Here is a 25,372-nt window from a genome sequence, read left to right as displayed (position 1 = left end):
CACATTTTCATTCCATCTTCTCCAACATTTGGAAAGGAGTAAACTGTAAAATAGCTCTTTCTTCATACCTTTGTCACTATTTTTTTTTTTTGGCTTTAGCTTTGCCTCTGTATGATGCTCTTTGAGCAAAGAAATGGGGATACCCATATTTTTAAGCTATTTGTGAAAAAGCTGGTAATTCTTAGAAACCAGAGAACACATGAATATCCTTTTGATGAGGGAGCATAAGGCAAGCTGAGGGCCAAGCACAAGCTAGCACCCTGCCCCCAACCCTAGGTGGGATATGTGTGACATTCCACAGGCACTCCTGGATGCCCAAGAACAAAGGAAAGGACAGAAAACAAATGGTTAACTGAGAGAGATCACAGTCCTGCAGGATAAGAGTCTCCATCAGTTTACAAATATCTCAGTAAATTATAAGAAAAAGGCAATCTTATCAACAGCCTAATCTCCAGAAACCTATAGACTCAGTTTCCTGGAGCCCTAATATCACCCTCCCCTCCGCTGTGATATGGGGAACAAAGACAAGAAGGAAATGGTGGATAAAATTAAATTTCCTCATAACCTGCAGCCCTTGACAAATACTTGAGGCAAATACAGTCTAACATTTCTCCCAAAACCCCTACCATCCTAATGTTAATACCTTACTAAAGGAAAAACAACCTTAGCTTGACAATCGCAAGGCCTCAGGTATCTTATGAGTCCTTAGCATATCAAAGTCCTTCTGGAAGGTCTTTTGCCTTTACTTCCCCCAGCTCCGTAGTACATAGCCAGTCACTCTGCACAACCCCAGAGCAGCTCTTTCTGCCCTCGGGTCCTGCCCCTGTGCTTGAATAAAATCACCTTTTTTGTGCCAAGGATGTCTCAAGAATTCTTTCTTGGCCGTCAGCTCCAGACCCCCACCACTTCAAAGACGCATCACTTTCACAGTGGATTGAGGCCTGGTTCTAGTGCTTTCCTGGGTTTGTGCTTTGTGTTGGTTACTGTTCTTTTTTTTTTTTTTAACGTTTATTTAATTTTGAGAGAGACAGAGCGTGAGCAGGGGAGGGGCGGAGAGAGGCAGACACAGAAACCCAAGCAGGCTCCAAGCCCTGAGCTGTCAGCACAGAGCCCGACTCAGGGCTCCAACCTATGAACTGTGAGATCATGACCTGAGCTGAAGTTGGACGCTCAACCGACTGAGCCACCCAGGCGCCCCTGTTGGTTATTGTGCTAGGACAAGGGGTGGGAATGAATTGTTCAAATAACAGGTAATCACCTTATTGTGCTATTTTGCAGGGCGGTGGAATAAACCCCTTACCACTGGGTGGCTCCACTGGGCTATTTCGGTCTTTGCAGGTATGTACTGTAGCCACCCAATCTCTGGTCCGTTGCCATTTACCGAGGCAACTGAGTCACAATGGCAATCAAACCATCCAACAGGACTGTGACTCTTCCCCATTATGTTTGTAATAAATATGGAGTGGAATTAACCATTGCAATCTATTTCAAACAGAAACTGAGAATATGGTAGTTTTCAAAGTTTGTGAAGCAGAAAATCTGAATCTATAGTACAACTTCTTTTCAAGATCACCAGAATCATTTCAGAAAGGAACTTTTATGTGATAAATAATGAGTATTAGCCTTATTTATGCAGAATCCAGGATAGGAAGTTATATGATGTTGCACGAAAATGCACCTGATCTCTAATCTAATAATCTTAGTCTGCAAATTCCTAACAGTCTAAGCTTGTCTTTCTCTTTAACAAGGCAACCCCATGCCTTTCCTCTGTTAGATTCATCTGTAAAGAGGTTCTTAGGAATCCATTTCGGGATGTGGGCTAAGAGACTGTGCAGTGTACTGACTGGGAACAGAACCTCTGGAGATTCTGGTGTGTCAGCCTACCTGGTTGGAGTCCCTTCTCCCCTGCTTTGTCTCTGTGTGACCTTGGCAAATTGTTTACCCTCTCTGAGCCTCAGTTTCCCCATAGGGTGCTGTAGGGTTACGTGAGATAATGCACGTAAAGAATTTAGCACAGTGTCTGGCTGAAAGGCCCAATAAATGTTAGATACGATTTGCTTTTTGTTGTCGACTAACCGCCTAAGGGGATTTTAGTGGTGTTTGTTCCACCGGCTTCTCTTTTTATTCTAAATCTAGCCAGGACAGTTTTCTGTCTGGGTTTTCTTTTCTCTCCCCAGACCCAGCCCTTCCCCATCTCTTTTCATTGACCTTCTCAAACCAGGAGAAGGTGAGCATGAAACAACCATTTGAAATGAAGTCTGCTTTGTGTTCATCCTTTGGGAAAAGGCTTTGATCACAGCCGTGCTGTGGGTGTTTGGCAGACTGCCAGCTTCTTTCCATAAGAAGAGGCATCTCTGAAGGTTTAGATATTTTAAAAAAGGAAGGGAAGAGGGCAGCTTGTGGGTTCCTCGAGGGTGTGTATAAACGACACCTTTCCTCCTCCCAAAGCCTCCAGGGGCCTCCCCTCTTTCCAGGGCCAGGGTGTCTAGATTTCCACGCTTCTTGTTTTTCTGGGCTGTGAGCTGCCTGGGAGTACACAACACTGCCCTTAGCATTCCGGTGGTTCACAGCACAGGGCTTGGCTCTGACCCTCATTAGAGTCCGCTGGCTGTCTCCAGCATACAGAGGAGACTCAAGAACCAGCCAGTGTGTACCTAAAGAGTGGACAGGAGGGCAGGGCCTCCTCCTCCTGGGAGCCAGCCCCAGTAGCATTATATAAACGACTTCTTGGAATTGCCAGCCTGGCCCTGGTGAGACTGGAAGATCACCTTGTGAGTGGGCCCAAGGCCAGCCTGACAGATGGTCTGGGCTGCGGCAGCAAGACCCACATTAGGCCCATCAAGTGTGTTCCCTGAAGGCAAGTGGCCCAGCCAGGAGTGTCAGGGCGGATGTCCCGGGGGACAGCTAGGGAGGCAAAGTGGGTCCCCAGCTCTGCTTACCCTTCCTCCCCAACAGTGCAGTCTCTGAAGGGGAAGAGACAAGTTCTTTCTCTTTCCACTTGAAAGCAAATCTCGAGGCCTTATGATTTTGGGTTGATGTCTGGCCTAGACTCTACACGACAGCCCCTCACCCAAGTGGCCAAATGTTTCCATCCGATGAACCAGCTACTACAGTGTTAACAAGGATAATAAAACAGTAAGGCCTACTTGGAAACTTTGTTCAGAAACCCCGTGGCTTCTATAGACTATTAAGAAAATATTGAAGTTTCAAATTTCATGATTTCATGTCCTCTAAGACCACAGTCCTCTTACCTTGTTCTCTTTTTAAAGCATGAATCCTTTTTTAAAATACTTAGAAAGTAAATGTATAACATTTTTTCTCCCTTACATTCGGAATAAAGCCTGGGGAAATTTAATGTTCCTGGATTTGGCCTGTGGATTTGAGATAAGGATTGAAGGAGAGAAGCCTTTTAACTCAGAACAGAATCTGTTCCCAGCTATTGTTCAATTAACGTAAAAGTATCTGGTTACCGGGCGTGTTGCATAATGCATGACAGCGTAAACCAAACCTTTTAAGTGCTGCCACTGAACTCCTGGATAACAGTGAAGAGTGAAGTAAATTGTTAATTTTTTTTAGAAGTCCCCTAAAACAAAGCTTCTTGAGACTGAATGAATCAACACTTTTGAGCTGAGACGCAGCCAAGGGATGTCCCTATGTGTGCTCATGCTGATAAAAAATCTAGAAGGAAACAGAAAAAACCACATGTCATGTCCTCTTTAAGAGCCAGAAAAGCTGTCAGAAGAATTAAGATTAAGCCTCACGAGAGTCTGCGGGTGTGGAAAGTCACCAGCTAGCTAATATTAACATAGCTTGCAACAGAACGCTGTTGCTAGAAATAGGGCGATCGCATCACTACCACTAAGCAATTTGCATTCTGTGGACCAGCCCCTACATTCCTCCTGGCTCCTGCTGCCCTTTGGGCATTGTATTTCTGGACGCTTTTAGATGGTCGGTACTCAGACTTGGCTGTCTGGTTTCACCAGGAACCCACCCGAAAGAGGAAGCAGCAAGGAGAAGAACATTTGCTTTGTTTGCAGGAAAGTGACTGAGCTACAAGCAAATCTTTAGGCATCTGAGGAATTGTGAAGCTTCTAGACTTCATATGGTTGCTGACAGGGTGGGGCAGACGAGAACCTTCTTACTTTCCTCACCATGGATAATCTGTTGCCTCAGTCTAGATTCTCTTACTTCAAAAAATATCCTCTCCATGCAATTAGGAAATATTTATCGATGCTGAGAAACCAAAAAGCTGAAGAACAGGTATCATCTTGTTTATATTATCTTTAAGGTTAACGGATGTTTGCTTTTGGGTGTTGCTTTTACTATGTGCCTTCGTGATTTTGTTTCTGCTAGTTTACATGTTTATAGGCTCCTGCTTGCGGCTATTCGGATTTAGCAATCCGAGAAGCAAGCAGGCTTGTGAAGATTTATTTGAACTTGGAACATTTGGATCCTGACATTAAGCTCAAGCTCTGTAATAAAACCATGTGCTTCTCCTTCTTCTGAATAGCTAGACCAAACTACCCAGTCAGAGTTAAACTGTAGTCTCCTTGATAATTTTCCAGGCCCTCAAATATAAATTTTAAACTATCCATATCTTGACAAATAAAAGGATTAGGCCCTAGAAATACACTTGTCTTCTCATCTGTACGGCCATGTATTTATGGCTATGTTAGTATCACCAGGATTTGCAAAACAAAAAACATTGTGTGCACTGTAAATATAATAGCTTCAAATAGATCACTAATGAGCAATGACAATCATTCAGAAGTAACTGGACAGTTTTTTTCCGTGGAGGGCAAGGGTATACAGCACTGCAGTTTTCAGTCTTTTTAGCCAATCAAAAGTTAGGGTTTTTAGTAGTAGACTCTAGCATGTGGGAGTATAAACATTAACAAATTGGTTAAAATGTTGGATCACTTCTTGTTTAACATCATGCATTCATTCTGTTATGTTGAGATTTGTTTCATTCTATCCCTTACAATCATCTATGAAAAGGCATTTCTAAAAACTGCGTTTCTGACTTGTACCAAACTGTAAGAAGAAATAGCTGTATCTGATCTATTGAAATCTAGTGGCTCATTTAGAAAAAAATATGACCATGGTGAAGGACAAATGTATAGCCACATAGAAGACCCAAAGAATCATAAACTGCTTGCACATCATGCTTGTAACTCATATTGCAAACTATATGGGAGATAACCGTGGTGTTCTGTATCTGAATGAGGTGACCTACTTCATGAAATACTTCCAGGAAGTGAAAGCAAAGGTCAGCAGACAGAAAATCCTCTAATGATAGGTTTCCCAAAAAGTCCATGCTTAATTTGGAAGATGAAAATCATTACTACTGTTCCAGAGGAAACTGCTTTTGTGCTGTGCTTTGATGATTTTACAAGAGCTGAAACTTCAGATTGTGCCGAAGAAGGAGGCTGGGCTGGTCCAATTTATCTCCTACTCAGGCAAGGTGTCCTGATTACAAAAGAATCTCTTTCCAGTCTCAGCACTTGCTTGCTTTTGAAGAGGAAAGCCAGAGACCCCGGTGGTGGTGCTCTGAGATGTTGTCTGCCACACTCACTAAGGCAGGCCTCCTCAGGCCTCTTTACAGTGGGGAGCGGGGAGTGGCTGAAAGGGTAGGGTTGGAACTGCGGAATGTGGATTAAGTGATTTTTCCCCCTTTTCTCAGTGCTATAAGTTTTCAGAGATGTGTCTATAATGATTGTGCAGTTTATCGTTTTGTTTGCTTAAGAATTGTTACAAAATGCATTCCAAAGAACATGAGAATGTATCGTGGATTCTTGGACTTGCACTGGGTGGGTGGTCCTCTCCCCAGCTGACAACCATTGGGGATGACCTGGGAACGACTGGGAACATTGTGCTGAGTTTTTAACTTTCTATACAAATTGATGGAGAAATAAAAACAAATAATACATTCATTTCTTTTCTGAAACCAATTAATAGCTCTGCAGACAGACAGTCTCACAGAATTAGAGAAATTAGGTCAGAGTCAATGATGGCTGACCTTGAAAAGCTTGTTGGAAAGTTATAAAGAAGATTAATAACATCTACAATTTTAGGACCTCATATTTGTTGTCTCTCTAATGCTTACAGTCCTGTAATACAGACTCTCATTATAAAGGTGAGGGAAGAGAGACAAAGACCTGAATCCTTGTCCAAGGCCACCCAGCCAAAAAGTATTGAAGGGAGATTGGAATTCCTGTTTGCCTAGCTTTAAACTTGACCCATTTGGGGGCAGCTGGCTGGCTCAGTCGGTAGAGTATGCAACTCTTCACCTGGAGGTCATGAGTTCCAACCCTACGTTGGTAGTAGAATTTACTTAAAAAAGAAAAAAAAAATGACCCATATTACCATGCTTGATCTCCAAATGATCTATACCAACACAGTGATAGCAACATAGCAAACTGCTAACCTTTCTCCTAGAGACTATTTCTAACGCTTCAGATGTTCATGTCACAATTGTTACCCTAAGTTTGGTGTGCTTAATTTCTTTTTTAAAAAAATTTTTTTTAATGTTTATTTGTTTTTGAGACAGAGAGACAGAGCATGACCAGGGGAGGGGCAGAGAGAGAGAGAGGGAGCCACAGAATCTGAAGCAGGCTCCAGGCTTTGAACTGTCAGCATAGAGCCTGACATAGGGCCCGAACCCACCAACTGTGAGTTCATGACCTGAGCCAAAGTTGGATGTTTAACTGACTGAGCCACCCAGGAGCCCCTGGTGTGATTAACTTCTTAATATTTTTCTAAATTTGTATTTAAATCACTTACTTTTTTTTTTTTAACTTTTTTGTTGTTTTTATTATGCACTACATTAATATACTGCATAACCTTCTAGAACAGGTAGGTGAGCATAACCGAGTTATTTTTCATCCATCAGGAAAAGGCTTCCTTAGTCTATATTCTCCAAACACTTTGACACATAGTAACACATAACTCCAGAGACGCACCTATCTCTTTCCATCAAACTCCACTCATGTGAATAGCAGGCAACCCTTTTTTCCTGGCCCTTGTTAGTGAACCAGTGGATGTGTGCAGTGGCTGTGCCAGGAATGAGCAAGCACGGGCCATGACACCTGTCCCAGGCAGAATCTCGAACCACACAGCACCACGGTTGCCAAGCAAATTACTTACTTTTTAACTTGTTTGTTTAGAAAGAAAATTTCATATAACTACCATAAGTGGAAAACCACTGCCATTTACCATATACGTATGAGAAAAATAAATAGAATAAAAATAGAATAATGTTAAGTTCTAGCCAGATACTGTCACCTTTGAAACCTCTGAGCCTGAAACCTACATTTAATGTAGTGTCTGCAGGCTACCTAAAATCTTCTCTTATGCCATCTAGCACCATTGGGTCCCATCCATGTTGTGTTCACACACGTGGGAGAATACTGTCTCAGGCGCACCATCTGTTTCTCCACTTCTGTGCCTTCCAATACGCTCCTCTCTGTAACCTAGAATTCTGTCCTTAACTTACAACTTGCCCACCTAGAGATCGCCTATACACCCTTCAAGACTCAGGTTAAATGGCTCCGTAAAAAACCTTTCTCCAACTCTGCTGGGAAGAGGGAAGCACAGCCCATCCTTTTCTAAGATATTCTGTCTGTGTCTAATAAGGTTCCTTACTATGTTGTATGTAGTAAGCCATTGCTTACATGTGTATATACATCACCCATACACATATGACACTGGGCGATTTCCTGTTCTTTGTTCTCTCAGACCTACCTTGGAGCCTGACACAGGCTGGTGTAGGGGTGACTCACGACACAGGCAGTTGCCTGTGGAGCACACCTCCTTTCTTGCCTCTACCCATGTCTTGATGGGGCCTGGAGGGTCCCCATAGATCCCAGTCATGGTCACTGTTACACTTGCCTTGTCCACAGATGCTTTCTTGTTTAAAGCTTCTCCTCAGGACTTTGCATTCGGTGTCATACAAACATGAAGGTTTGACCTAAGGGTTCGTTTGTTTGGTAGTTTTTGTTATTATTCCTACGGTGCTGGACCAATCAGTGGGTGGGCAGGTTATTTACCAAACTGAGAACAAGTATCTCATCCTTTGCATTCCTGAACTCTATTATAGCTGGCATTTCACAAAGCCAAGTCCCTAAGTAGGAGATTAAGGTCATTAATTAGATGGGCATGCAGAAGGTTGGGAAAATTAGACAATGAAACATTTTTGAACAGTATTCTTCAAATGGGGTGGTGGTGGTGGTGGTGGTGGTGGTTGCAGGGACACAGTCTGAGCCTAAGTCAGCTCTCAGATGAGTTTGGGCAGGTGGGCTGAGCACATTCATAAGGGTATTTGGTTTCATGGGACCGGCCAAGGTCTGGCTCAGATGTAGATGTCTGAGTTTGTGAGAAATGAACAGGGCTTACAGGCAATGATCTCTTGAGTACTAGAGACCCAGCAGCCTGCTACATGATTCAGGTGACCAAGTGGGACACTGAATGAGGAAGGGAGAATTTGCTTCACTTCTGGGTAGACTGTAGACTTGGCTTTAGCCCAGTGAATCCTACAGAGGATTGAGGGCCCTATGAACCCCCAGGGAATGCTGCCCTTAGAGGTTAGCACCACTGATAGAGATGTTATTCACGGATGCCAGCACCAAATGGTAAGAGAAGAGAGTTTGTGAGCTTATATGGGACAGTCTACTCTCTCTCCATTGGTGAGCTCCTCCATTCCCATGGCATCAAACACCACCTATTTGCTGACAACTCCCAAATATTTATCCCCAGTGCACTTCAGTCTTGTATACACAATTGCCAATTTGACATCTCCATCTGAATGAATGTGGATGTTGCAGACGGAATGAGAGAACTCACAAGCTCTGTCCTCAAACCTGTCACTCCCAAGGTCCACCAGTCAGCACAAAAGCTCAAAACAGAAACATGTGAGTCACCTTGGTACCTCCCTTTCTCTCCCTCACCTCTTCCTCCTTTGCAATCTTGTTAATAAGACTAGTCAATTCTACTTCTAAAATAGTTACTGAATCCTACATCTTCACCTATCGACCCTGCTACATCCTCTTCTCTAGCTTGGACCATTGCAATAGCACTTGAATTTGTGCCCCTACATTCACTCTTATTACCCTACAATACAAGTTCCTTATAGCAGTCAGAATTTTCTTCATTAAGTAAAAATCTTTTTCACCCCAGTGCAGGCAACATGATTGTTTTCACTGGCCATCTTAGCCCCAGTGCCAAACATAAATAAAGTACATAGTTGGTGATAAATTCATATAACTGAATGAGTAAACGTGGAGGTTGGGGAATACAGAGGCTAAGGATGCTATTATGCAGGTGAGGCAAGAGATGGTGAAAATAGAGTTATTTTTAGTAAACAAAGACTGTTGAGACCTAGGGAAAACTATGCAATTTATTTTATGAATGTGGAACTAGAGGTTAAGAAGTTTGCCCAAGGTCGCACAGCTCATTTGAATCAGTGCTGGGATTAGAATTTGGCCTGTTTGTCTCCCAGTTCAGTGCTCTTTCCAGTGTGTGTTGTGAGTCTTAGCAGAGATGTAGAAAAGGGGCAATATGACTACCAAGCAAAGAGATAAGGATTCTATAGGCTGAGTCCGTACTGGCAGGTAATGCCTGAAGGTCAACTTGTCAATAATAAATAAACCTCCCTGATGAAAGACTAAGACAAAGAAGGGTCTACTAGTTTGAGCTTTTGTCCATCAATTTATACTGCCCTGCAGCAGCCTTGCCAACTTGAATTTCTTCTTCTATGTGTTCCACAGATGAGGGGTCAGAAAATACAGGACGGTTAATAGCCAAGATTTTGTGATGATCTGTGCTGATGGTGCTTTGCCGGTTGAACGGCCGACTTCAGCTCAGGTCACGATCTCGCGGTCCGTGGGTTTGAGCCCCGCGTCGGGCTCTGGGCTGATGGCTCGGAGCCTGGAGCCTGCTTCCGATTCTGTGTCTCCCTCTCTCTCTGCCCCTCCCCCGTTCATGCTCTGTCTCTCTCTGTCCCAAAAATAAATAAACGTTGAAAAAATAAATAAATAAATAAATAAATAAATAAATAAATAAATAAACGTTAAAAAAAAATGTAAAAAAAAGGAAAGATTTCTTTCCAAATAAGAAATACCATCTATGAGCTGACCTGACATGTCTTATTTAACAGTGAATCTGCTTAAAATAAGGAGATCAGTCTTTGGGGCCAGAGACATGTATAAAAACCATATTATATATAATGTGTGTGTGTGTGTAGTGTGTGTATATATATATATATGATATTATATTGACATTACATATGTATTTATTGGAATTAGACCCTTGTACCAGTATAATATCATCTTCCAACAAAATTAATCCACCCAATTTTTTTTTACCATCCTTCTATATTCTTATCTGAAAATATAATCATGCTATTATTGATATCCTCATATAAATACAGACATCAGATATTGACCTGGATGAGACTGAATGCAGAGCTGACAGAGCTCTGCTTGGTCATCGTATTTTACAGGATTGCTTAATCCCTTTGATTATTTTTTTTTTTAATTTTTTTTTTCAACGTTTATTTATTTTTCGGACAGAGAGAGACAGAGCATGAACGGGGGAGGGGCAGAGAGAGAGGGAGACACAGAATCGGAAACAGGCTCCAGGCTCTGAGCCATCAGCCCAGAGCCTGACGCGGGGCTCGAACTCACGGACCGCGAGATCGTGACCTGGCTGAAGTCGGACGCTTAACCGACTGCGCCACCCAGGCGCCCCAATCCCTTTGATTATTTAGCAACCTTTCTCACGTATAGTATGTGGAACATATTTATAAGTGATCAAAATGTAAAAATGACCTACATGGCCCCTCTATTATGCTTCCAGTCTCAATGAGTAGAAAGAGCTGATTCAAATGTTTATAATATGAGGCAAAACCACACAGTGCAGTCACAGTGGGTATATCTGGCTCAAGATCTGCTCTGATTAATCTGCTTAAAATGAGGAAAGTGGTCTTTGAGGACCAGGGGGCATGTACAGTAGCTGTATTTTAATTAAGGATTAGAACCAAAAAAGTTTTTGGAGGTTGTTCTAAAGTTTCTCTTCAATGGCTTAAGAAAACGTTTCTAGTTCAAACAGGGTCACTGGGTTTTTATTTCTTGCTGGGTTCCTTAATGAATGTTAACCTCAAAGTTGGGTTTTTAAATAAATATTTGGAATTAATTTGAACATTAAAAACTTTGTTCTTCATTTTGGCTCTTATACCTGCTCTGAATAACAATATAAAAATTAAGGACCCCCCTCATACTCTCTCAAAAATCTATGTTAAGATTTGAAAAGTCACATAAGGGTTTTGAGTGGCTGATGCAGGCCGTAGGTGAAATGATATAAGTTTCACCACAGCTTGGTTTAAGAATGTTAAGAGGTTTTAGCTCCTTAAAGTGAGTTGGTTATATTTTTAAAAAATTTTTAATGTTTATTTTTTTATTTTTGAGAGAGAGAGACAGAGTGTGAGTGGGGGAAGGGGGGAGAGAGGGAGAGAGAGAGAGACAGAATCTGAAGCAGGCTCCAGGCTCTGAACTGTCAGCACCAGAGCCTGATGTGGGGCTCGAACCCACGAGACGTGAGATCATGATCTGAGCCGAAGTCGGACACTTAACCAACTGAGCCATCCAGGCGCCACGAGTTGGTTATATTTTGAGAGTATAAAAAAGTCACCCATTTTTTAAAGCCTCTTTAAAAAAGTCATGAAATACTATTGATAGTACAAATGACATCTCAGGGGGAAAATTAAATGCATTTGCCCCTTGTCCTTGGGCTTGAGTAGGAAAAAAGCTTTAATCCTCCAGAACCAAGAGGAAAAGATTATCTGGGTAAAATGTAAGATAGAGGGCAGAGATTACACTCTACTTTTGTGGAGGAATTTGTGTGATTATATACAGGTAACATTGGCAGTTAAATGGCTATAATAATATGAAGCTGAACCTTAATATTTCTATTAAATACGACATTTGAAGTTGAACTGTTTTGGGGCACCTGGGTGGCTCAATTGGTTAAGCATCCAACCCTTGATTTCAGCTCAGGTCATGACCTCACGGTTTGTGGGTTCGAGCCCCACATTGGGTTCTGTGCCGGCAGTGTGGAGCCTGCTTGAGATTCTCTCTTTCCGTCTATCTCTGCCCCTCCTGCACTTGCTCTCTCTCTTTCTCTCTCTCTCTCAAAATAAATAAATAAACATTAAAAAAAAAAAAAGCTGAATTGTTTTGTCATGGTAACAATAACAGTGTCCTCTATCTGAAGGGAGAAATTACACAGAAAAAAGAAAAGAGCTATTTATTTACCCAAAAAAGCCTCCAGTGGTTTTCTCCATGTCTTTGTCCATTCAGACTGCTATAACAAAATATCAGACTGGGTGGTTTATAAAACACAGACATTTTTTTCTCACCGTTTTGGAGGCTGAAATTCCAAGATAGAGGGGCTGGTGGATTCGATGTGTGGTGAGACCCCACTTCCTGGTTGCAGACTGCTTGTTGACTTCTCAGATGTATCCGTACATGGCAGAGAGAGACAAGGGAACTAACTCTGCAGGGTCTCATTTTTTTTTTTTTTTAATTTTTTAATGTTTATTTTTGAGACAGAGAGAGAGAGAGAAAGCATGAGCAGGGGAGGGGCAGAGAGAGAGGGAGACAAAGAACCTGAAGCAGGCTCCAGGCTCTGAGCTGTCAGCACAGAGCCCAACGTGGGGCTTGAACTCACCAACCGCGAGATCGTGACCTGAGCCGAAGTCAGACGCTCAACCGACTGAGCCACCCAGGTGCCCCTGCAGAGTCTCATTTTTAAAGGCAGGAATCCCATTCATGAAGGCTCCATCCTCATGACCTAATCACCTCCCAAAGGCCCCTTCCGAGTACCATCACCACATCGGAGGGTAGGGATTCAGCATGTGAATGTTAGGTGAGGGGACACAAACCTCCAGTCTGTGGCACTCCATAACCTGTAAGATGCCTGAGAATTATAACTGTGGCTTGCATGAAGATGAATGACTTCCTAGTCAGCACTCACGCTCTTGTGCTTCCTCTTCCCCAACCCAGTCTTCTCTATCTGAGAGAATGGCACCATCACTACCCATGCAGGCAGAGACCTAAGAGTCCTCTTTGGCATTTTCTGCTCCCTTAGTCAATATCTAATTTATTGCCAAATCCTTTCAATTCTATCCCTAAATATTCCTTCAATCAATCTGTCATCTTCTCTCTCTCAGCACCTTAGCCCAGAGGCCCTCATCACCTCTTGTCTGAAATACTGTAGTAGCTTTCTCATTGGTCTTCCTCTATCCACTGCTGGCCCGTCCAATCAGTTCTTCACACTACAGGAGACACAAACCTGACAGGAAACTCCCCAGACCCATGCTTATGTTCTTTCATTGGCTTCTACTCATTTGTACAATAAAGACAAAGTTGCTCAACATGGAAGGCCTTGCGTGGTCTGGCCTTGATCCTCTCTCCTGCTGTACACATACCTTGCTTCCTTTTGCTCTCTGCACGCCAGCTACAGTGCCCCTCTTCTATTTCTTCCTGTTCCCCTGCCACTTGCCAGCCAGGGTCTTTGTTCTAATTGTCCCCTCATTATCCTCCCTTAGTTAATATCTACTCTTCCTTCAGAACTTAATTCAATCTTAAGGCCCTTAGGGAAGGCTTTTCTGATTTTTCCTACCTTGGAGGCATTGTGTAACTCTCCTTTGTTGTACTTATTCCAGTAGTAATTTTGCATGTATTTTTTAAAATGTATTTATTATTTGAGAGAGAGAGAGAGAGAGAGTGCACAGGGGAGGGGCAGAGAGAGAGAGAGAGGGAGAGAGAGAATCCCAAGCAGACTCCACGCTGTCTGCACAAAGCCTGATGTGGGGTTCGATCCCATGAACCGTGAGATCACGACCTGAGCCAAACAGTCGATTCCTCAACCAGCTTAGCCACCCAGGAGCCCCAATTTTGGATGTATTAGGAAGACTGTTTGATACCCAGTATTTTCTGGATGACTAGCAAAGTGCCTGTTGGATGGAAGGCACTGAATATAGGTTTGTGGAATTGGTTCATGGTATGGGGTTCCTGGACATCAGTGGGGAAGGGATTAGGAGGATAATAAATGCTATCCTGAGACAGAAGTGCTTGAAAGGATCCTTGATGTTAGCTTTTGAGAGGAAGAAATTTAAGATATGATTGTTTTCTATATGTATTTGTATATTTTTGTGTGTTTCACAAGACCTATAAGGCTAATTTGTAGAGAAAAATGGAGGTGCACTTGAGACATTCCAGAGGAAATAACCATAACTAATGGGAAAAATTTCAGGGAAAGGTTGTGATACAATCATAAGGATGAATTTTCTAAAAACGAGAGGGAAAGGAATGGGCTACCATTTGTAGAGGGCAGGGTATCTCCTTGGGAGATGTTGTAGTGATGGTTTCTCCATCATGAAAGAGAAGATTAGGTGACTTATTAGACCCCTTCCAGTCAAGGACTCTAGTGCAATGAGCAATAGAGAGGTGGACAATTCAGATACCTAAGGAACAAAGACCAGATACCGGTACATAGTTAGAATTTGTTTGTTTTATTTGGTTAGTGGAAAATACTCCTCAGAGCATGTTTCTCTGGAATTTAAGGCCAAAGAAGACAGAATCAAATGTCTCTGGAGATTCAGGTAGCATGTACTCCTCTATCAAGGAAGGGAAGTGTAGCTACCTCCAGAAAACACTTCTGGTGAAATGCTTATACACCAGTGACCAGCTTTTCTGAGCCTGATTGACTGCTGAACTACTTGTACCCATAGTTTTATGGGTTTTAAAACACCCTCCAGTATAAGGATAAATAACTAAGTATACTTATGTTGTCATTGATGAACAGGGACACTGAGAAATTTTAGGTATTTTGTTATATTTTAATCACGGCTTTTTTTTTTCTTTTCCTTAATATCAAGCCTCTTTTACCTTCCACTCCCTTTTCCTACATTTAATGCTGACAAGTTCATGCTTATTATGGTCCCTTCTGAAGGGGTTCCATCCTTCTTGTCCACATCATCATAGGTCATCTATTACTTTTGTGAAGTGTTAGACATGTCTGGGAGATACCTGGATGCTGACTTGACTTTTGAGGTATTTCTAATCCTGTTATCTGCTCTTAAACTTTCCTAATCTACTGTACAGATGCCTTTGAAACACAGGAGCCAGTAAACGGATAAACACCAAAACCTTTATCTTTGAAATAAGGCCATTAACTCAAATGTAAAACCCATTTTTATGAACTACAATGTAGCTTCTTATGCACATTCCTAAGTTTGCTACCCTATTCCACTTCTCAGTTTGCCTGCAACACTTTATTTGCTGACTTTTATTCAGAATGGAAGATGACGTATTTTCTCACCTCATCCGACAGTTCTATGCTTTAACAGAAAAAGAAATGAACTTCCCACGTATGTTGTACTGCTCATAATTTGCTGTGAAGGGAGCAGGAAAAAAAGCTGGAATCATTTTGTCCCTGCTCATCCTAAAGGCAGCATATTAGTAAGGCTATTTCAAGATATACAACTTGGGGCACCTGGGTGGCTCAGTCAGTTAAATAGCCAACTTCAGCTCAGGTCGGGATCTCACAGTTCGTGGGTTCAAGCCCCATGGCGGGGTCTCTGCTGTCAGCACAGAGGCCTCTTCAGATCCTCTGTCCCCCCTGTCTCTGCCCCTCCCCTGCTTATGCTCTCTCTCTCTGTCTCTCTCAAAAATAAATAAACTTAAAAAAAAAAAAGACATACGTCTTGGATCATGCCTTCAAGAATAAGGAACTTTACGTTTTTATTAAATGGCTTCCATGTGTCAGGAATTTGGCAAGTTTCTTTACAGACATTGCCATTTAATCTTCATAATAACTTTACAAAATTGGTGGTATTATCCCCACTTTATGGATGAGACAACTGAGGTTTAAAAAAGTGGGATCGCTGGAACATACTCATAAGCTATGGCAGAAGGTTTTAGCTCCAGGTTTGCTGGTCTGTCTGACTCCAAACCCTGATTCACTATCTCATAATGAGCTATTTCCCACAGATAGTGTCCCCTTCTCCCCTAATTCCCCTCACTCTTTCTTTAAAAATAAAACCATTGTAACTACTCTGCAGGGAAAATACCTTAAATCCTGTTAGGTTGAAATCCACATTTTTGAGAGGTATTAAAAAACAAAAGTCAGCTGAGTAAATTTTAACTACCTCACCTAACTGCCAATTCATGAATTGGGCAGTATCCCACCCAGCAGGTAAAAGCTCTGTGGAGTTGTACAAAACGAAAGACTATTACAGGCAGAAGGGAGAGGAACAGGAACACAAGCTAGTCAAAGGTGGATTATGGGGCGCCTGGCTGGCTCAGTTGGTTAAGCGGCTGACTTCAGCTCAGGTCATGGTCTCACGGTTTGTGAGTTTGAGCCCCATGTCAGACTCTGTGCTGACAGCTTGGAGTCTGGAGCCTGCTCTGGATTCTGTGTCTCCCTCTCTCTCTCTGCCCCTTCCTTGCTCATGCTCTGTCTCTCTCAAAAATAAATATATATATATATTTTTAAGTGGATTGGTTATGGCTAGGTTATCTTCCTTCAGGGGACAGCAGGGCTCTATCACACAGATTACCTCACTAGTGGTAATGATTCCAGGGTGACTGATTTATGATTCCATTCCTGGGAGATGCTGAAAGTGCAATTAAGTTGGGTATTAAGTCTCAGCTCGGTGACATGGGCTTAGCATAAGTGACTCCATTTGGGGCCTGTTGTCTCTTTCTTAACAATTCCCCCCTTTTGATAAGATTTTCAGCCTGAGAGATGTGATCCAAATTTAAGGCATTGGTGCCACTCCTAGCCACTGTTCTGAAGTTCTTGAAACTTTTGCCGATCTTCTGTGTGGTGTTTACACATTGTGACATCTTTCTGCTGGATCTCTGTGGTATTCACTGGTCATGACCTTAGGTTCACATTTTTTAAGTTGGTAATTCTCTTTGTTCCTTTTCTGATGTTCAAGTCTTAGGGAGATTATTTGCTAGTTGGCTAGTGGCTGGGAACAGGCATTTAAAGGTTTTGAGACAATATAGCACACCAGCAAAGCTACTATGAATGTTATAAGCAGGATAATTCCCAATATCTGGAGTGTGCTTTGGAGCCATGGTCCCCCAAGACTCAAACCAATCAAAATCACTTAAGTTAAAGAAAGATTCCATTCAAGGAGTCTCTTTCTTTCTTTCTTTCTTTCTTTTTTTTTTAGTTTTTTAAAATGTTTATTTTTGAGAGAGAGAGAGCAGGGGAGGGGCAGAATGAGAGGGAGACAGAATCCAAAGCAGGCTCCAAGCTCAAACTCACAAACCTTGAGATCATGACCTGAGCTGAAGTCAGCCGCTTAACCAACTGAGCCAGCCAGGCAACCCCAGAAGGAGTCCCTTTTTTAAGCCAAGTGGCTTATTCAGTGATCTTATGTAGCCTTTTCATCTTCCTCAGAAGTGTTAATCTGAGCGCATCAGGTGGTATTTGCTACAGACACCTCCTGGCTCAGCTGAAAGATAATCAAAGGCTATTCTATTATCAAGAACAACCTTGGTCAGAGAGTCTAAGGATTTTTGTGGGACAGCTATTGCTTTAGCAACAGATTCTACAATATCCCCAAGAGTTAAGGAGAGGTTCTTGACCATAGCCTCATTTGCACTTACTCCCAGCCAAGAGAACAGTGATCTACCAGTGGAAGCTAATTTTGAATCATGGATGCCTTCTGGTAATTTCCAGGTTAGTCTGTGGCTCAGGACTGGAAAAGTGACAGCCATAGAGGCCAGTAATATTTAAGGGTCTATAGACTACACAGGTGATTTTATTCTGGTTACCCCTTTCTTTATACAGAGCCTGGATGCAAGGCTCCTGGGTTTGGGATTGTTAATCAGAGACAGGGAAAGGGACCCTGAGGGTTGGGGAGTCTGACATGACAGAGGACTGAGTTTGTTCCAGAGAAACTGAGGCATTGGAAATCAGAGAAAAGTTTGTAATGGACAGAACTACAGGATCACCAACATCATGACAAATCCAATAATCGTTTGTAGGTTGGATTATCCACCTCCTTTGCAGTGACCTGAGATATGGGAACAATGGCATTACCTTTCAAAACCAGAACACAGAGGAGACAAAAGAATCACAAAGACCTTCATGGTGCAAGAATGAGGAAAAGGACGGTCGGAGAGGGAAAGAGGAATGGAAAGGAACATTCTTGATCCTCTTGATCCCATGTTTTGTGAGGAAGCAATCTACCTTGATGTCAGTACGTCTCTTCCTGGTCATTTTTTTTTTTTAACTTAATTTTTTTAAATGTTTTTTCTTTTTTTTTTTTTAATTTATTTTTGAGACAGAGAGAGACAGAGCACGAGTGGGTTAGGGGAAGAGCAAGAGGGAGACAGGGAGACACAGAATCCAAAGCAGGCTCCAGGCTCTGAGCTGTCAGCACAGAGCCCGACGCAGGGCTTGATCTCACGGACTGTGAGATCATGACCTGAGATGAAGTTGGACGCTCAACCTACTGAGCCACCCAGGCGCCCCTTTAATTTAGTTTTTTGAATATTTATTTATTTTTGAGAGAGAGAGAGGCAAAGCATGAGCGGGGGAGGGGCGGAGAGAGAGACACACACAGAATTGGAAGCAGGCTCCAGGCTCTGAGCTGTCAGCCCAGATCCTGACGCAGGGCTGGAACTCATGAACCTGAACCGTGAGATTATGACCTGAGCTGAATTTGGACGCTTAACTGACTGGGCCACCCAGGCTCCCCTTTTCCTGGTCATTTTTATTTTGAAGTCTCCAGCTGGAGTGGTGTTCCTAGAGTCTGAATGGATACTTTTTATTTCATTTCATTTTATTTTAATTTTTTTAAATGTTTACTTATTTTTGAGAGAGAGAGAGGGAGAGAGAGACAAGAGAGAGAGGGGGGAGGAGGGGCAGAGAGAGAGGGAGACAGAGAATCCGAAGCAGGCTCCAGGGTCTGAGCTGTCAGCACTGAGCCTGACTTAGGGCTCAAACTCATGAACCTCAAGATCATGACCTGAGCCAGAGTCAGATGCTTAACTGACTGCGCCTCCCGGGTGCCCCTGAAGGGACACTTTAATTCAGAGATGTCGTCCCAAAGTTCAAGTCTCTGAAGTTTGACTGCATCTGGATAGTAAGGAAGACCTAATATAGCCCCTTCCAAGGAGATTTGAGGGCAGTCTTTGTTTCAAGTGATTCCAATTCAGAAAAATGGGAGAAAATTCAAAAAGTCAGTTTGGAGAGTCATAGCTTGATATTTAAGGAAGCCAGAAGAATTCAGCATCCAGTCCAGTTTGTAGGTATATAACAAAACTTTAAAGACAATTACCAGGATTAGAATGTAATACCTACAGAGGTGCAAACATAATTTTTCTCTCTGCAGTCACCCTCATTTTTTACAAAAATGACCATAGTAAGACTAATTTGTTTGCAGTAAACTTGGCCTGATTATCTACATAAATGCAAGAAGAATAGCAATTGATCATATAAGCTGTTTTTAAGCCTTTTCTGCTGGAACTTTACATAAGGGATCTCAGATTAAACTCTTAAAATCTCTTGAGGCAAAGAAGCCAAACCAAGGACTCTCCATCAGATTTTACTATCAATGTCTACAGTCTGGGTGAATTTCTCTCTTCTCAGGGTCTCCCAAATATCCTGAGGTTCCTGGACCTGCCAGGAAGTGACCTTCCCTACTCGTCTAGTAAAGCTGCTGGGACTCCTGTAAGCAAGGTACCAGACCGGGTCACTTTTTCCAAGGGGCTTTATTGGCTCCATAAAGTCAACTTTAGGTCTTTAAAGCTGTCTGGTCATATCTGAGTCTATGCATGTCTCTTCAAATATGACACTCCAGTCAAAGCCTTGGCAATATAACCAGTGTTTCTAATGGTGTTTTGTTACAAGGAGAACAGATTCTTATTGAACTTATGCAAGTAACTAACTGTATTGCCATGAAAAGAATACTCAAGAGTTTCTGAATTCTGGAGGGATTGGGTAGGGAGGAAAAGTAATCTTTGTTTACCAAGGTGTACTTTATCAAATTGCTTGAAGTCATAGTTCACTTAAGAGAAAAGGTTTCTTTAAATCTGGGGCAAGGGGGTGGTGGTGGGGGGGGTGGTGGTGGGAGAGCAAGATTAAGGAACCAGCATTGTTACAAAGAAAAAGTCATAAAAAAATTATGTTCATTCAGTCCTGTGTAGTTAATAGTTGTTCTGCTTGAATCCAGTTTTTCCATTAGTTCTTCAAATTCTTACCCAGTCACTCTCATAATCTTAAAGTTATTAGACACATGTAATTGTCAAAATCCTTTCTATGAATTTCCTTGAAGATGGAGCACTATTGCAAAAGCCTCAGAGTAAACAATAACTGTAAATGATAAAAGACTTTAAAATGGCCATGGTTAAAGACCTGGTGACAGCTCATTATAATGCAATTGGCAAAGAAATTTGGTTATTTCTGGGATACCTGGGTGTCTCAGTTGGTTAAGTGTCTGACTTCAGCTCAGGTCATGATCTCGTGGTTCCTGACTTTGAGCCCCACACCGGGTTCTCTGCTAACAGCTCAGAGCCTGGAGCCTGCTTCAGATTAGGTTTCTCCCCCTCTTGCTGGCCCTCCCCCACTTGCACTCTGTCTCTCTTTCAAAAATAAATAAACATTAAAAAAATTTAAAGAAAAGACATTGCTGTGACATACATTTTAAGATATGAACTAGAATTATGACTGATAACATTATACAAGTATCAGATTTCTAGGAATATCATATAATTTCCAGAACACTTAAATTAATAACATACATCCATAAAAATAAAGCTAAAAAGATTTAGCATCACTTCTCATTTGATAATGTTTCCCATGTAATTTAACAAATCATATAAACCTAATTAGTTTAACTTCTCTCTTTTTACAAGGAGAGAGAAAAAATCATTTGCAACTTTCCAGGGACTCTGCAAAACCCCAAGGTTACTTCCAATGCAAAAAAATCTTCATTTAGAATTTGATTTTGGGGAAGTTTGTCAAAAATATCAAAAGATTTAAAAACACTGGTCAAATAGGATCATAGGTCACTGTGAAACATACTTAGTTATCCATTTCATCAGAGTGCTAATTAAAGATTTTTTGCAGGTAGATACAGCAAGTTAAATTGTTATAAACAAAACAAAACTTTAGTTCTTTTAATAGATAAGACTTCCTTTCTTAAGTAATCATGACCTGACAAAGACAACAAGCAACACGGGAAACCATTTTGATAAAACACAGAATCTTCGTTTTCAAGGCAGATTACTTAAAAAGTAAAACAAACAAACAAACAAAAAAACAACACCTTTCAACAATCTCTTATTATCAAGAGCAGACCAATGGGCCAGGAAAACTTTATCTTTTCAGCAGGATAGGAAATTAAGTTTTAATTTTAGTCAAGCATATGTACATTATTGATATCAAAGCTTATTTTAAGAAAAAAAAAACTTTTAAGAAAACACTTATTTTAAGAAACAATTTTAGCCAACTGACTACACAAGGTACAACTCTCTCTTTTCCTCTCTTTTCCATTCTGAAACAACCAGGACAAATTCACTTATTTATTTTCTCCCTAAGAAAAACACATATCTATACCTGATGATTTCTCAGCCAAAACACACATCCTACCTTTCTTCCACAAAATTGTTTCCCTTATTATTTCTAGTAGCTTCAGTTACATACAGTAGCATTTTTACCCCTTAAAATTTGAATTTCTAGTGAAAATCAAGAAGTAAACAATTGTGAACAATCTGTTATGCCAGCATTCTTTTTATGGGTAAATATATGAACACATTTCATAATGTCTAGAAATACATGCTTCCTCATAGTAAATTTTCCAGTGTGTTGCAAGATATGTCTACTAAAAAACCCAAAAATCTTTAGTTCCTTTGTACTAAGAAGCCAAAAGTAGGTAAACTATATTTGGTAATTAATATTTCACTATTTTATTGTATTTGGAAATGGTCTAGATAGTCAATGAATTTAACCTAACTCATCACTTAGCTTAGCAAAACTTTTAAAGTTTCAAGTAACCAAAATGGTTTGGAAACTGTTTTCTAGACAAACATACCATAAAACATAATCATTGCTGAACATTTCACCAAAAAACTCTTATCCCATTTACATCTATTTAATTCAGTTGTTCTTAGCAATTATGTCTAAACTACTTAAGAAAACTTCATGAGACATTAGACAAAATAAGCATCTTAAGCTTTTTTTTTTTTCTGACAAATTTTGTAAGAGATAACATGAACTTACTTGACATTTAATAAACCTAGGTAAAATAAAAGTATTATATTTAAGGCTAATGACTCTAAAGACATGCCTGCTTCAATTAAACTTACAAACTTAAACTAGTTTTTATAATTAAAGATTAATCCTTAATCATGCAATTTTGAAAATCATTTAGGTTAAGTTCCCATTAAATTTCTGAGAATTTTAGGAATATTTAATTCATATAAGTGCTTGATTTTCTTTAAGCCAATTAAATAGAGTTGTTTTACAAATTAATTTTGGCAATATCACCCAGATGTAGGAAAATACACACATCTACAACACAATTTATGTATACACACACATAAACGTACAGATAGATACAGACAGAGAACTTATGGCTTTGGTTACAAAATTATAGCTAAATAATACAGAACTCAGCGATTATTTAAAAAATATATTTTATTTTTTGAAGTAAGCTCTAGACCCAACGTGTGGCTTGAGATCAAGAGTAACATGTTCTATCAACTGAGCTAGCCAGGTGCCCTCAAAACTCATTAGTTATAAATGAAGTTGGATTGAAAGTACATTGCTGGCAGATGGAATAAGTTATGTTCATCTGTTCACATACCTACAGTTTTGTTTTGTTTTTTTTTTTTACTAATATTTGTGGAAAAGACAAGATTTTTTTTATTCATCCAAGTTCCAAATAGCCTTACCCTCTTTTTCCCTTCTGATGAGAATTATTTCCCTGAAGTTTGCATTTCAAAGAGATGGCCTAGATATAAGTTCCTGGAAGAGACCAGGTAGGACATTTACATCTTAAAGCACAGGGAAAGAATATAAGTTCTTCCAAGAAGAACTTGTTTCATAAGGCCAGAATTTTTACAATATTTACAAGCCTTTGGAAATGAATGGGGGAAATCTGGGGACTGGCAAAAAGGATAGGTGCACTTTGAATTGTTTCTAGAGCTCTATTTCTGGGTTTGCCAAATTTTCTTTTCTTTTTAAAAAAATTTTTTCCCCCAATGTTTATTTATTTTTGAGAGAGAGAGAGACAGACAGACAGAGTTCGAGCATGGGAGGAGCAGAGAGAGAGGGAGACACAGGATCTGAAGTAGGCTCCAGACTGAGCTGTCAGCACAGAGCCTGATGCAGGGCTTGAACCCAGGAACCATGAGATCATGACCTGATCGGAGTTGGACGCTTAACCAACTGAGCCACCCAGGTGCCCCCAAAATTTTCTAAGATAAGGACAGTTGGTTTTAATTCCTCAAAGAACTAGGCTTTAGCCTACATGTCAAGGGGCTAAACCATTCATCCAACTACATTATCCTCAGTTTGCCCCTTTATATCAGGGAGATCTTTAACTAAGATGGAAATCAAAAAGATTCTTACGTTCTGGATTTAGAACTGTCTTTGGAATGCTTTGGTAAATCCTTTCACAAAGATTTCAGGACGTTTAGTTCCCTGTGGGTACATTTAGTTCAGAAGAGCATTTTAAAAATTATATCAGGCCCTTAACATCAGCTTCCAATTTGGCCAATTTCTGACCACAGAGCAACTTTGAAAAAAAATCCTTTCAGGTATCTTCTCAGTTTTCAGCTGGGACAAACAGTAAATATTCCTGACAGTATTGAATAGCCCCTTGGATGCAAGAGGCATCCCCAAAGAGGGTACACAAGATATTAACCTCCCAAGATCCAGAGCCACTCCCAAAGCAGCCAAGAGAAAGAAAGACTTAGGTAATTTCTCTGAGGGCTGGCAGCAGTTTGGTAGGACCCTAGATGCAAACGGAGTTTAACTCACATTTCTGTCCAGCCATATCTAATCATAAATGGGGTACAACTGGCTATATTTTGGAGTCCTCAATCTGACAGTTACCAAACCAAGTTCTCAGGACACAAAACAAGACAAATAAGAAGGTAATGGCTGTCACTGGGAGAGAAGAGATTAAAAGCAATGGAGAGAAAGGGACAGCATGAAATTTTATTTTCCTCCTTCCACCAGGCATTATAGACAGAGGTTTGGGAGAGCTGACTCTGGTATGAATTCTCACCCTTTGCTGGCTTCTGCCAACTTTTCCAGGATCCCATATGTAGGCTCTAGTATTTATCAGAATTTAGTAAAGATTTCAATTAATTTTAATTTTAGTTTCTCTCGGCTGTTTAGGGGAATAATGTAGCAGTTTACCAGAAAATCCCTCAGAGTCCTGTCAACCCTGCAAGGGTCCATATGGGAGCCCTCCTTCCAAGGTAGATATGGGGGCATCTGTAGGGCCACTACCTTGTTGGACTTTTGTTAACAGTCTTGTAGTCTCTTCAGAGTGGAACGATAATTCAGATAGAGGATTACTAGAAAGAGTGCTCAAATACAGAATAGAGGGGAGTGGTAGGAGTTACGTCATTCTCATAATCTTCTGTTTTGAGTATCTCTTATGTCTTTAGTTTTCCATCAGCCTTTTGCAACAAATCTTTCCATGAAGCTACTTTGGAATTTTGCAGCCTTTTGAAGGCTTCTGCATGTCAATGAAAATAGGTATCCAATTCTGTTTGTTTGGTTTAGTAACCTTTGCTTTCAAGTACACTTTAAATGAACAATATTGTCTAGTTGGTACAGTCCCTGTAATGGCCATTGTAACTCTTGGTTGTTTTTAGTAAGATTTTCCCATTTTTGTAGATATCTACAGTTTCTGGGACCATAGTTCTTAGACATAAAATAAGCAGGTGTCCTAGAAGGTGGCACACTCAGTTCTTTGGAACTTAAGGATCTTATTTCTTTAGCTACACCTTGGGTCTTTGGGAGCCAAATTTATACCTAAAAGGGATGTGACTCCAGGTTGGGGTATGTGTGGTGTTTTACAGTGTACCTTGTTGCACAGAAATTTTTAAGTGCTTGACTCATGCATAACAACTTTATGGCTTTTGTCTTGTGAGATTATCATTAGCAATAGCCTCTATCTACACAAAACAATACAAACAAGCATATGCACAACAACACACCAGAAGTAACCAAAGAGATGTTACTGCGGACTGACCGATAAAAGGCCTTATGGGTACCACCGGCAATTTCCAACACAGAACTGGGGGACTGGGGAAAGGACTGAACCAGCATA

At 40.9% G+C, this 25,372-nt stretch overlaps 1 protein-coding gene and 1 pseudogene across 1 annotated transcript in view; one reads left to right on the top strand and one right to left on the bottom strand.

Moving 5' to 3' along the window:
* Positions 1-228: 228 nt before the first annotated feature.
* On the bottom strand, positions 229-25,371 carry LOC106971578 (NADH dehydrogenase [ubiquinone] 1 alpha subcomplex subunit 1-like; annotated as a pseudogene).
* Positions 3,838-25,372, top strand: part of ATP2C1 (ATPase secretory pathway Ca2+ transporting 1) — a 170,579-nt gene continuing 149,044 nt past the window's right edge. Inside the window, exon 1 of the mRNA XM_027061851.2 lies at positions 3,838-4,260. Coding sequence (XP_026917652.1) covers positions 4,153-4,260 — 108 coding nt within the window. The 5' untranslated portion in view covers positions 3,838-4,152. The remainder of the gene's footprint in view (positions 4,261-25,372) is intronic.

Source organism: Acinonyx jubatus, chromosome C2 (assembly GCF_027475565.1).
Source record: "Acinonyx jubatus isolate Ajub_Pintada_27869175 chromosome C2, VMU_Ajub_asm_v1.0, whole genome shotgun sequence".
In the NCBI taxonomy this organism is placed as follows: domain Eukaryota; kingdom Metazoa; phylum Chordata; class Mammalia; order Carnivora; family Felidae; genus Acinonyx; species Acinonyx jubatus.
Note: the sequence above shows the minus strand (reverse complement) of the source record. Positions and strands in the feature narration are given on the sequence as shown.